This window comes from Anopheles gambiae, chromosome 2, assembly GCF_943734735.2.
Source record: "Anopheles gambiae chromosome 2, idAnoGambNW_F1_1, whole genome shotgun sequence".
NCBI classification, from domain to species: Eukaryota; Metazoa; Arthropoda; class Insecta; order Diptera; family Culicidae; genus Anopheles; species Anopheles gambiae.
The window spans coordinates 68,068,517-68,082,873 of NC_064601.1; the positions used below are offsets into that span (position 1 = coordinate 68,068,517).

General features: G+C 39.4%; 1 protein-coding gene across 5 annotated transcripts; it reads left to right on the forward strand.

Moving 5' to 3' along the window:
- The first annotated feature begins 495 nt into the window (after positions 1-495).
- LOC1275094 (zinc finger protein on ecdysone puffs) lies at positions 496-10,268 on the forward strand. 5 transcript variants are annotated; one of them, XM_061644357.1, is made up of 6 exons: positions 496-607; positions 1,905-2,260; positions 3,053-3,207; positions 5,157-5,713; positions 5,815-6,576; positions 7,097-10,268. In XM_061644357.1, the coding sequence occupies exons 2-6, from the start codon at positions 1,946-1,948 to the stop codon at positions 7,384-7,386; spliced, it is 2,079 nt and encodes a 692-aa protein (XP_061500341.1). In that variant the 5' UTR covers positions 496-607; positions 1,905-1,945; the 3' UTR covers positions 7,387-10,268. The 5 variants fall into 5 exon arrangements, with proteins under 5 accessions (XP_061500341.1, XP_061500344.1, XP_061500343.1 ...); XM_061644360.1 differs by lacking the exon at positions 3,053-3,207 and adding an exon at positions 4,365-4,447; XM_061644359.1 differs by lacking the exon at positions 496-607 and adding an exon at positions 699-1,786.
- Positions 10,269-14,357: the final 4,089 nt, after the last annotated feature.

Consider the following 14,357-nt stretch of genomic DNA (forward strand, 5'->3'; position numbering starts at 1 on the left):
AATGCATTGTTTAAGTGGGATTTACGTAAGATGACAAGCAATAATTCTCTCTTGAATGGGCTTAAACATAAATGTATGTGAACTTCATCAAACTTTGAGTATTTATTATTTATTTTATTTATTATTTCGACACATCTTATTAGTTTTAAACATCACACATATATACATCGTCACATACAATTCCTACTTGAAAGCGTTACAACAATATTTCCTCTTTTTACTTATAAAGGGCAAATAATTTCAAAACAGTGTTTTGTTAATGCTGTTTGTGCTGATCACGTTCACACAAAAAAATTTACGATTCATGGTTTAAAAAATTAAAATTTAAAGTAATTCAGTAAAGATAATATCGAACAAACCAAAAAAAACAAAAGATAATTTCCACGAAACATTCAAATGCCTCCTTCATTTTGAGTCAGACGTTAGACGTTTGAACGAAACGAGACAAAAAATGTTGCTAGAAAGAGATAAACGGGTCTATCGGTGTGTCTAACGTTTGACGAAACGTTTTGTGAAAATAAAAACTCTGTCTGTCAAACTTTTTCATCGCTTTCAGAAAATTTCATAGGTGTATCTCAAAGTGTACAATTTTTCTTCTATATATCAAGTAAGTAATTGCTTAAGCACAGTAAGTTGTTCATGTTATAATTCAACCACCGGTGTGCAAATCGTAACACGACTATAAAATCTACTTGCTGCGGAGAAATGGAATCGAAATGTGCCGCCTATGTGCTGTCGTGTATAAATTAATTAGAAAAAAACACGTCTATTATCGGCCTCGCTAGTGATAGTTACCGGCATTTATATTTTAGTAATGTTAAGCGTAAATGCTTCACCAATACACCGGTTATATTATGCGAAAAAACAATACGGTAATCGTGTAGCAATGGCGTGTAAAATTGGGGATGATGTTAGGTGATGGAAAATTATCGATTTTTCTCAGCGCTTTTCTCACGCTGATACTGTCTCGGTTACCCACTTGCGTTGCCATACGGTATGAGTGAAATAGACATTTTCCAGCTCTTCCGAATCATGCCGTCATCAAATGTAATGAAAGCCGGTATCGTGTAAAAAACCCGTGTGATTATCATTATTGCAGGTAGTGGTTGGAGCATCAATCGATTGAGTTATTATTATTTTGTGAATACAGATATACAGAGAGAGCGTTGGCGAATGTTGGCAAAAAAATCAATTGTTAAATACTATACTGCTGGCAATGAAAATTCATAAGAAAAAAAGTAGCAAAAATCCGCATTATATGGGGGTTGATTTTTATGCTTGCCGAACAGCTGTTTCGATCGATTTTTGACAGACTGGAAGGGTGGAAGACGTCTTGACGTTAGCTTTATTAACCGTTGTGATCGTATCAATTTTTGTTTCTTCGTGTTTATCGTTTGTTTGCACTCAAGTTAAAAAATCCAAAATCTATGCTGTTTGCGTTAAATGTTAAATTATCTACGACGGGGAAAATAATGTAGTTATAATGTTTAATACTTTACAAAAATGCAAATTTGTTTTTTAAAGTAGCTCCAATAGTTATACATATTTGACGAACGGGTTTAATTAATCATTAAAATACTTTTTTCTTAAATTAAACTCTACGCCTGTCCAAGTGAGACCAAATTGTTGACGTTTAGTTTAAGCATTTTTAATGCTTGTTCGTGCAAAATGAAGCACATTTCGTTGATATACTGCGCATGTCCCACAGCCGTAGTTCGTACTCCAGGGCACTCCGTATGCCGGCCGTATTTTAAATCATCATTCGACCGGGAACGCCGCCAAACGTGTTAGTGTTCTTGCATTACATCAATACTTTCTGATTGATGGCCGTTTGCGTAAGAACTGGGAATGTTTTGCGATGTCGCATTACAGCTCAAAATCGTTTGTTTATTCTTTTTTTTCAGATATTCCTTAAGCCGAAGAAATAAATTGTCGTACTGAAAGCATGGCTTATCGGAACAACAACAACCGTCGTGGCGGAGGTGGTGGAAGCGGCGGCGGTGGCGGTGGAAGTGGTGGCGGAGGTGGCGGCGGTGGCGGAGGTAGCAGTAGTAACTTCGGAAACAACTATGGCAACCGTATCAATCCTTGGGATGCGGGTGTGGGCGGGGTCCGCGTGAACAATGATGCGCTCTCGTTTGCCAACAGTTTAATTAACAACCTGCTCGGCAATCAAAACGCGAACCACCAAGTGCCGTCGCTTCTGGACGGTGTGCAATCTTCGCGATTTGACGATATGAATGGATACAATTTTATTAGGGTAAGTGTTACATCACGCATCTTTTCTGTTCTGTTCTGTACCGATATACAATTTTTTTTTTCGTCGAGCTAGATAGTTTTTTGTTCAGCAGGGAATTTACATTTTATTAGTTACCGCTTATTATATGTCTCCTACCTTTTGAAAATTTGCTCGTGTGGCACACGTGGAATCTCATTCCAATTGAATATTGTTCTCTTTTGAAAAAATGTTCCTTAACAAAGAGCAGTAAATTAATGTTTTTCTACATTACGATCATAATAATCATAAGTGAAACAAATTGTATAATATTTGAACTTTTTATTTGTCCTTATTTCATTATTCCGCTTTTCATATTAATTTGAATTACTAGTTTCTATTTTCTTAGAATCGTTTATGGTTTTTTAAACATTCGAACAGTCCAAAAAATGCACATGATTTTCATTGCAATTCAAATAAATGTAACTAGTATTTTAAAGTTAATGATATTGATTTCGATTGTAGATGTATTATTATGTCTCTTTGGGTTTTTATTACATCAACCTTTCATACATTTGATTTTTGCTTCTTAATTTATATAGCTTAACAAAATCCAGGAACATTAGAAGACTATTATTGAAGCATCTACAATTCTAAAGGCTAAAAACTCACACCAAAAACGGCTAGCGGGTTTGCGTAAACCTATTATGTCGCTTTTACCAATATACCAATATAATGGTGATTCGACTTGGCCGATTATCGATACAAACACTTTTTTTCAATTCCCCTTTTTTTCTCTTTTACTCTATATTTTGTATGTGAAAAAAAAATCTTCAGAACCGATACACCAAAAATCGTAACATAAATGGACGTGGCATTCGCAAACCGGATGCAGTTGTTCGTTCCAAGAACGTACTATCGAAAAATTATAATAAACCTTTAGGTAAAGATGCTCTCGGCAATGCTGGTACAAGCAGCCGAAACGATCATAGGTAAGGAAATGAACAGGAGCTTTTTCGTGGAGTTTCGTTCTTCTCGCACACACTCCAGCTATATATCAACCCGTGTATGAGCGCATTATTGCATTTATAAGCCGAGTGTAACATTCACTTAAAAATTCGTTTCTGTTATGTTACCATCCATACCATGACGAAGATTACATTAGAAGTCAGTTTGATTTTTAAAAATAATTAATAATAAATTTTGCTAAGAAAATAAGTATACCTAATGAGCAATAACTTTATACACAACCTAATGTTTGCATTGCACGGAATTTTCAAACGTATTTTTTACGAAAATTCTGAGATTATTCTTTCATAATACACGTTTACAGTTGTTGGTGCTTCTGTTTAGTATCAAGCATTAATTTATATAATGCAAACTTCATCTGCAAAATATGCAACTGATACTGCCATTAGTATGATCTACAATATCTCTTTCTTCACGTTATCTATTTATCTTTCATTTCTTTACGTTGCACGGTTCGGTTTCAATGATAACCTATAGTTTGAATGGTTGTTTTAAGCCTCGCTGGTACATCTTTTGTATTAATTCGTCGTTTCATGCTCTCTTCATTATTCTCTCTCGTTCTTAAACTTGAACTTGAACAAGTACAAATGTTTGTATTTTACTGTCGCTCACCTCGTACAGCAATCATATTTCACCCTTATATATATATGCAATGAAACGCCTTTAAATAAGACCTGTTCCTTACTATTCTTACTATTTCAGTATGTAGAAAAGAGCCGAATAACAAAGACTCTTCGATACTAGACTTGTAATTGGATTCTACTATCGATAAGCAAAGACCAAAAAGCCGCCCCCAGTATCTTAAATATATGTGTGTGTGTGCGTGTGTATGTGAGTGGGTGTTTTAAGTTAGAACTATAAACAGATTTTTGTTGCAAATTTGATTTGATCTCACAGGACTTTCGATGTTCTTGGATGTTCTCTTTGTATATTGAATATGATTTTATCACCAATGTATGAGTCTGTTTTGCTGTATTATGAGTGTGTTTCTTTTATTTAATCTGAAATAAATACTGAAAGACTGTCTGTTTTCGTTTTTCGCCTAGCATTATAATTTCTACTGTGATCAATCTTGTACTCCATTTATTGTTCTCTATTCTATCGGTTTATTCCGTTTCAGAACGACTATATTTCGCGGTTAAATCTTGGGTATCAAAGACGAAATCCAATTCAGTCTAGTAATAATAGTAAAAATAAGAACAGGTAATATTACAATAAACCTGCACACTGGCTTTTTGCATTGTTTATCCCACTACATTATTCCGCTTATGCTACTTATATGTTGTTATTCTATGCCCCACGCCTGGTGGTTATGTTATGTTGCATGATTGCATGGTTGATTATACATGAATATATGCACCACTTCAAATTAATACTTTACAGGTGATTAAAAAAATCTTCATAGGCAACTATAAGAAAAATCATTGCGTAGAATGCACTTACTGCCGATTGGGCTCCAACTTCATGTTTAAACATTATATACGCATTATATGTCATTTAATTTTAAGAATTATCTCATCTCTATGCTAGTAAGAAACATATTTATGTTATTAAATGTTGGTAGTGCACGTAATGCATGAACTTTTTTTTAATTTCCCTACGTCAATACAATACACAGAAAATGAGATTATACTAAACTGGAAGCACCGGCTTGTTTAAATTCATAATTGTAAAAAAGACAATTTTACCAAACTGCTAACTGTAATTAGGCAACATGCGAATGATCTACATTGCGGGTTGAGTTCAAGTAGTCCTCGGTGTGTGCGTATAAGTGTGTGTGAGTGTTTGTTTTTGTATTGTGTTGGAATAATTATAAAATAAGTAGATCTGATCCTTAGTTATTGACTTACACATATTTTCATTCTTTTCCCATGTCGCAACAACGTCTGTAATCAATTCGATGCGCATACAGTGGTAATAAAGGAGTCAAAAAGGGCAATCCAGCTGGTGGTCCTGTGGGTGGGTCGAAGGAAAAATCCTCCACTTCAAAGGTATCACCGTATATGGATGTGTCGAACGACTTTCTCTACTGTCATATGTGCGATAAGCATATGTACGACGCCACATCGTTTGAGAACCACATCACCGGCCGAACGCATCGGGTGATGAAGGAAAGCATTGAAGAGAGCTATCGAATGCGTGCTACACTGTTGCGGCAGGAGGCCCGCATCGCCGAGCAGCTTAAAACGATCGAGATCGATCGTCTGAAGCGTATGGGGAAGGCGAAAAACTACTACAAGGTGCGCGAGTACTGTCCCATGTGTGAACTGTTCTTCTACGGGCACATCATTGCCCATCGGCGCTCCGAGAAGCATTTGGATTTGAAGAAGTTCCTTCATCCCAAGTGCGACGACTGTGAGCTCGAGTTTCACAATCGCACGGAATATGATGATCATCTACTTTCGGTTGTACACATGAAAAACTGCAAATCAAAACCGAGTCGACTTGAGATCGAACGAAAGGCAAAACGTAAGTTCTCCAGCTAATCTTCTTCCGCTTTAGCCGCTAGTTGGGTCGATTGTAATAATATGTATCACGTTTGCTTTCCTTTCTCCCATTCCAAATGCCAGAGTTGACCATCTCTACAATGAACGACGAATTGCTGGATATTCGTGAAGAGATAGCACCCAAAAAGAGAAAGGAAAAGGATACCTCAGGGACGAGCACAAAGAAATCGGATATAGAAGGCAAGTCTGCGACCAAGACTCAGCTAGCCGAACAGTCCGCATCAGGTGGTACCGAGGAGAACGGCGAGTCGAGTAAAGTGGGCGAAGAAGGGACCGCCATGGCTGAAGCCACAGCTGATGATGCTGGCGACTGCAGCAAACCATCAGTGGAAGATGGTGTCGGTGCGACACTGGACGACCCGAAGCTGGACGAAGAATGCCCTGAGGATGAGATGGTAAAGGAGGAAGAAAGTGAAGACTGTATACTAGATTACAAACCGGGCGACGAGATCGCGCCGGAAATTGACAACAAGTTGCCTCGCTACAAAAAGAACCGCGCCCTCGGGTTGAGCTTAATTGGGAAGCTGGAATGTGTGGAGTGTCGTATCTGCCACAAGTATTTCGATAGTGAGGCAACCGGCGAGGTGCATGCTCGAACACATTCGCACTACCGTGCTTTTATTCGCTTTCTCAATGAGAAGGCAATGGAGGTACGCATCGCTCAGAAGCGTGCCGTCGTTGCGTTGGAGGAAGCGGAGGCGGCCAAGAAGAAACAAAAGCTGGTCGATGAGAAAAAGTGCACTGGAGAGCAGAACGGTGAACAGGCAAACAACGGTGAAGGCGAAAAGAAGGACTCGGACCTGTACGATCCCTCGGAAGCCACAGGTGATGATTATGAAGATACTGGTAGCAGTGCTACTCGTTACAATCTAAACACTAGTGATATGGCTTCCGTTAAACAGGCAGATGTGGTGTAACTGAAGGCTTTTTGAGTTGGTTGTAGAAAATAATTCGCACGAAAGTCCAGTTTATTTTACCCTTTTTGTGATAATTTATTTTCTTCTGTTGCTTGCCGTCTTAGATTTGTGTTGCACATCACCCTACTATATTTACTAATCCAGATAGGAATGTTCCTGTTCCGATTATGTTTACGCGAGTGTTTAAAACTTATTGATCTTTGTACTGTGAATATATGCACATGGTGCACGTGATAATTTGACTTGAAACAAATGCCTTTTTTTCCTTCGTAAACATTAAGTTATTTTATTCACCTTATTTACACGATTCCCAGCATGATATCACGTTTATGTTCAGTTAATCGGTTTATCGTGGAGTGAGTCTGCCTCAGCTGTACACCTTCTCTAAAAGGCTTGATTAAATATGATATTTACTTTCATGTCTCAAGAATCTGGCGACGCCAGCATGGCTGAGGATGGTAAAAGCGACGACGGTCATAACGGATCGGAACAGGTCGAGCCAATGGAAACGGAAGCAGCATCGGACTTGGTGGGTAAGGACGGTGCGAGAACGTCTACTACCCCTGCAAACGAAGATGACGAATCGGGTGCACAGACCGAAGCAGACTCCAGCAAAGAGGACGACAGTAAAGAATCTAAGGATGACAAACCCAACCCCAAGGGCGGTAATCGACGTGGACGAAACACACGTTCTGGACGTTTCGCTGGACGCTATTAGTATGCACGCGCAAAGTCTTGCAAACGTGTAGAGCGATCTAGGAAAGAGTACTTCTTACCAAAGAACAGTTTCTAAATTTCTATGCTATTCAAACGTGCAAACGTGATTGGTCTCTGAAAGAGGCACATTTTTCTTTAATTCCGGTTTTATCTGCACCTGCCGCACAATTTCAAACCGCGATACAATGTTCGTGCTGGAAATGGAACAAAAATAAAGCACACAACATACTATAAAAGAATCTAATTCAAAATGGGCCGGTGAACTAATCGCGAGCAAGATTCGCTCGCCGTTCAATGTACCATTCGCTTACACATAGTACCGACGCTATCGATAATCGAATGTTTTGTGTAGCGCAGTTTAAGTCATACTAGCTTGCTGTGGTAGCATTATTCTCCCTCGCATACACACCACGTGCTACAATCTGTTGCACATCTAACGCAAACCAGTGGCATAGGACAAGAACGTATGTGCTCGAGATGTGAACAGTGGATGTATATGAACGTATTTGTATGTGTGTATGTGTGATTGTACAATAGTTACGCGAAAGGATCAAAAATCGTTACCGTACCAACGTATTCGCCATAAACAGCGGCCATGAATCTCCTGAGATTATTTGTAATGGGTATGTTGCACAAACGTGGTATGGATTGGATGTGGTGAAACCCGTCTGACGAGAACGGCTATGTACTGCAACTGCAGAACCATAAACACAGTACAGTATTCAATCTCTGCGTGACCCTCTCATCTGTACTTTGTGTGTTAATTATCTGTTCAGCCCAATAGTTCAGTGAATGTTTTAACTGAAACATAATCTGGAGAACATACGAGTGGATAGGTGAACATGCAATATGCGGCAAAAAAGGAGTGAAAATGTTTTAAAAGCTATAATTAGTGCAATGTCTGTGCTTGCACAGAAGCGAGCAACTGCTTTTTAAGACTAGTAGCCAGATGTATACTCAAAATCTACCAAATGCCACCATGAACAATTTTGCAGCTGCAAACATCATTCAAATTGTTAATTGTCATCGTTTCTCTTCTTACTCTACTCTAGCACCAAGCTGTTCATAACCAATGTACCGATATGTATGCATGCAATTTGATCCTCGTAAGCGCAATAAGTCTGCGCCATAAGCTAACACAAACAAATAGTATGATAAAAAATGAGCCCCAAATATTTAGAATTGTTTCGAAAACGATCGACAAGCGGCCGATAACGAGCTCCTGCATTGAAGCTAGCGTGTTGAAAGCAACCGCATTAACACTTTTGTCCGATCTTCGATCTATTGTCAGTAATGCGCTACAGTCACTAGGACACTAGGATGGCATATGGAAATGTCAGCATCAAAATCAAACATTTTTCTATATATTAAAAAAGCATATGGTGCAACAGAAGGGGTACCCAATTTTCAACACATGCATGCAACAGCAATTAATTACCAATCGCTTCTAATTGTGTAGTGCAGCGGGTTAGCGCAAGGTATGCGCAAAATGCAATATTCCGCAATCGGGTTTGAAACCGCTTACCCAGCTTTATCCAGTTTGTCCGATTCGTTTCTACTGAAGCTGGCTAGTCATCCTAAACTACTGTGTTTAGCTTTGTAATGATATAAGTTTTCTTTCTCACTGTAATGCACCGAATCGGTACAAAATCAGTCTAAGAAATGAAAGTCCATACTCAAAAATTACACTGAAATGAATTTGCACACTGCAGCTGCAGCGCACACAATATCTGTATGTCACGCAAATGAGCAATAATAAAAAGAAACAAAATGAAAATAAGCATCAGCAAATAACACAAAAAAAAAAACAAACAAACAAACAAATTAATCACATAACGCCGCCCGAAGCTCAGCAATAGCATCAACACATGGAAGCAAAACAAAAACAAAAAAAAAACAAAACAGTATATGTTAGCTATCGTCTAACCGGTTCTGGTGCCAGGTGTGTAGTGATTGTTTCGTAGTCAAAAGTAAACGTTCAGAATAACACTCTTATAACAATGCAGGGCAAAGGGATAAAAGGAAATCACATCTATATCGAGGTGAAACTAAATGCCACGCTGCACTCGATCACCACCACCGTATGCGGCCGTTTGGTGCGTCACTTAATTGGTTCATAGGCAGCGTACTACTGAATGTATTGGCAACCTACAAAGAATTAAATTAATTCTTTGCTTATTATAACACCTACTGACAGCCACTGCAACCCATGCTTAGCGTTATGATATTGACCTCATCATGAAATTGTAAGTCGAAACGCCCCTTTCGATCGAACGATTTTGATAGCTCCCAAAGCTGAGACAAGGTCGAGGTGGCTTGCTTTCGGTTCGAGATTACCCTTTGCATGATGTGTTAATTTCGTCGTGTCGGGGTGTGCAGCATTGAAATGAATAGAATTATTCTGAAATTCAGAACAACTTAAAACCAGCGTGGTGATGATAGCCGTCAACGTACGGGGTACAGCTGTAGCCGTCTCGTAAAGGATCAGAAAATCGAACCTGAAGCAGAGTAAGGCAGAAGCACCCATGATGAAATCAAAGAAGAGTGAGATTTGAGAAAAATAATTGTAATAAAAATTCAATCGTAATAACATACTTTAAGAAGAAGGGTAGTATCACCGGTTCATGTGACTATAGTGCAGATGGTTGCGGGTTTCATTCAATCGCAGAGAGATTAAATTCATACCATCTTTTATCTGGAGCCTGTATTCGAAGTATGAAGCAATCTTAGATTGGAGAGAGCAAACGAAAGCGTGTGAATCGTGTGTGGCTAGTATTTTGTAACATCTGGTGGAACGTGTTTGCCTACGAAGTGGAATGCTTTCGACGAAGGCGACGAATAAGCTAGAGTAAATGCGTAGAACGACAAAGAAAGAGAGAGAGAGAAAGAAAGAGAGAGAGAGAGAGAGAGAGATAAAGCAAATAAAATCAAGAGCCCTTGTTTGTAGGGAAATTGTAATGCATGTTGCACGGCGAAGATATGCGATTCATTATGCGAAAAATAAAAGTGAACGTTGTGGGAGTACACGGAAAACCAAACAACTAATCGTTCATCGCATGCCGCCGTTATTCATGATGTTGTGTATCACAATGTTGTACCTTATTTTTGTTTTTAGTCTGTTGTAATTGTACAATTTCATTATTCCTAATCTATGACATTTATTCGTTATCTATGAGACCGGAATGGCCAGGTGTCGTGGTGCAGTCGTCTACTTGCACGACTTAACGACACGCTCGTCATGGGCTCAAGTCCCGTATGAACCGTGTCCCGGTACGTAGAACTGATTATCCCGCTATGGTTAAGAAATAAGTCACTGAAAGTCAAACCCACACTAGTGTGGTGTGGTGTACAGGCATGCCTTCACCGACATTAGTGTCGATTATCTGATTCAAACGGAAATATGTCAAACAAAATCGCGCTACACGAACTGAAACGAAATCGCTTGTTAGAGACTTCTTTCGTTGACTCGAGACATTGCTACCAAATTGATCTGAAATGGATTTGTTTGTCAAAACAAACTGCAACGCGTAACGCAGGAAGTATCGTACCAATTTATAATTATTTCTACGTGTGGCATATTATTGTTCTTTAAATGTGTTTGGCAATCTCATGAAAAGTAGCGCTTGTGGTATGATTTTCTAATTTCTGTGTATTTTGTAATTCCCACCCTTTTTGTAGTGAATAATTACAAAAAATCCCTTTTGAATTTAATTACATGCAATTCATGTGGTTTAAATATATGTATTTAGTAGTAAAACCGTAAAACAAACCGGTTTCCGTAGCTTTAACCTGACGGAAAGCTGTTTGACAAAAAACGGTCTCCGTTTGAGTCAGGTAATGCAAATGACCTTCGTTCAGTTCGATATATCAAACCAGAGACAAATCGAGTTCTCTAACACGGATCATAATAGAAAATGAGCATTTTTGATACTTTTTCTCAAGCAGTTGAGTCACATAATCGGCACTATTGGTTGTTGTACCGACATGTGAAGAAGAAGAAGAAGAAGAATCTGCAAACCCGATCGCTTTATGGCGGACATTATAACGCATTCTAATCCTTTTAGCTTGGGGTTATCGCGCCCTCTTGCAACGAAAGGTACCATGCTTTTCGATGTGTTTCGTATCAATTCCGTTGATACCGTTCAATACGAACGAGAACGTTGAACATCCGAAACCTGACTCACCGAAGATCATGATCATGCACATTACCTGTGAATTAAATATTACGGTTGTTGCGACATTTTCATTTTTACAAACCAAGACAACCTCCAAACAATTACTAATAAATATCTTAAAATGGCCTCTATAACATTAAATCAATGTGACAGTCCACTTCAGATAAAGCTGCGTTAAATCAACGAACTTCTTTCTTGTACTGGAACCTTGTACTGGAGATAGGTAGAGGGTAGACTACTGAGTTTCTAATCACACTAATTGCTTTACTATTTGGAAATGCTAGAGAAGTGCCCGCTACTGCCTACGGTCTAACGCCGTTGGCTTGCGGTGATCGTTAATCTCCTTTAGATTTCTCTGACCATTGATGGGACATTTTTTAAACACATTTGAGTTCACACTTTTCTAAACCTCGCAACCCGAACTACTTTTGCACAGCTAAAGGTGTAGCTGCACCTTGTCCAAATTTGTGCCATATTTCGTGTAGGGAGATTTTCATAGCTCAGTTCAATTTATTTTGTATGCAATTTTTAACCCTAAACAACAGCAATATGCAAATTGAAAACCGAACTTATGTTTGCATAAAAAATGGGACTAAACTAATAAAACTAAGACAGATAATTGCTGTTCATAAACTTTCCGTCAAAGGTAATTATTAAAGCTGTTGTGTACACAAACAGTTCAGTATAACCGCGACTCGATGCTGTCGTGCAACTGACAGCATCCGACGTCTGAATGGCTGTTAAGGGCTTCGGGAGCGATCGGGCTACCGAGCGTAGGGCACTCGATCATAGGTTACGACCCGACACACACAACAGTCCTTTTAGCGCACATATTGTTTTATTTTAGAATATAAGTTGTTTATACTAAAGAGCCGCGTGTGTCCTTAATCCCTCAATTGTGCACCTTGTCTGAAACACAAAAAAGCTTCCTTCACAAATTAATCAAATTAAAAAGTCCTTGCGAGCTGGGTTCTATCAGTTATCCGGAATTTTCGCTACAGCGGAGCAGGTTGTAATGAAAATAAATATTGAAACACTCATAATACAATAATCTGAGTGAAGCGAAAAGCTGCATCACACCACGGGGGTGTGCGCGGCCGTTAAAGTGTTAAATTGAATGCTTTGAGTTGCGGCGTCATTGTCTGCAGCTGCGGAACCAGTGGAAGCGATTTCCGCTTCCTGACATATGTATGTTCATGTTTCACAGGTAGTTTTGCAATGTTTGGCTGGAAGCATCGATCTCCTGACCAAACGAACGCAGTGATGTAGCCTTCTTGTCGCTCAGAGTCGTCAGACATTCGGAACCAGACTTCCTTTCGATGCTCTGATTGTTGTCTAATAGTGCCAAGATGTTGTAGATACCGGAATATCCACAAACTGCCGCACAATGTTCGATTTCGTTGTGGCGTGGTGGGCAGTTTTCGTGATGGGAATTTAACGCTCCTTCTACTAGAAGGACGTCTACATACACGTCAGTTCATTTCCCGATTCCAAATTCATATTTTTGTTATACAGTATTTTTGTTACTTGTGCATTAGATTTTCTCTGACCAATTATGCATCTTATATAGTCTATGGTAGCCTTATTTAAGTAAATACATGTAGGATCATCAAGATCCCGATGGATTAATCAATATACTAATTATCTAATTGAGCAAACTAATTTATGAGTTGTGCAACCAAGGTATGGCGAAATCAGTTCGGAATCAAATCATTTGCCCACCAATGCCTAAAGAATGATTAATAAGGAGGTTCATAGAAGAAAGTGCCTATCTCACTCGTTTTAGACGGAATTCATTTCTACTAGGAGCGGAATTCATCCATTCTCCTCGAACTCAATATATGAGCAAAGCAAATGTGACGTAATTGAAAATTGTGTCCATTGTTAAAAAATCTCTTCTACTAAATGAAATGTGCTGTACATTGAAACATGTAAACCCTTTCCTTTCTATCCTGCATACCTCTCTAGGCCCCCTTTATCATTTAAGTGCAACTGGACATGTGCAACTGGATCTAAACCAGTTAAAACTCTCTTATGCCTCAAGGAATACTGGTCCAAAACACGCTGTCACTGATGAAACGTTCGGTTATTATGGCGTCCCCCAAATAGACTCGAACTTATCACCTGTATGCGCGTGTGGTGCGTGGTTCCGAACTCTTGTCATTGCGCCATGCAGCTGCCAACCTATCTATCGTCGTCTTTGTGATAGACCCTCTCCCCTATCCCTATCAATCTCATTCCGCCAGACCCGCTACCGTTCGAACGATCGTTTTCTCCGATCTCTATCGATTTTCAACAACTCCTACCACTTGTTTGACTTCAATGACCGAGTGTTACTTAGACTTAGACAGACCATTATTTTTTTAGAATAGCTGTTTAAGTCGATGCACTTTTGAAGTCGTCTCATAATTCACCTATATCAGGTCAAAGGTCAGCAACAACAATGACATGGTAGCTGAGTTCCACGCAAGTCGCTATAATGACGAGCTATACGAGATGTACGGCGATCTCACTGCCTTGCAGCGTATCAAGCTCGCCAGGCTCCGGTGGGCTGGCCATGTTGTACGTATGGAAACGGACGACCCAGCTCGTAAAGTCTTTTTAGGCCGTCCACAAGGACAAAGAAGGCGTGGTAGGCCCAAATTGAGGTGACAGGATGGCGTGGAGGCGTCCGCCATTAAGGCCGGGATAACGGACTGAAGACGATGGCGCGAGACCGTGACCGGTTACGAACACTTCTGATGCAGGTCAAGAGCTCAGGTTGGAATCAGAAATTAAATGCCTGACCACAATAACA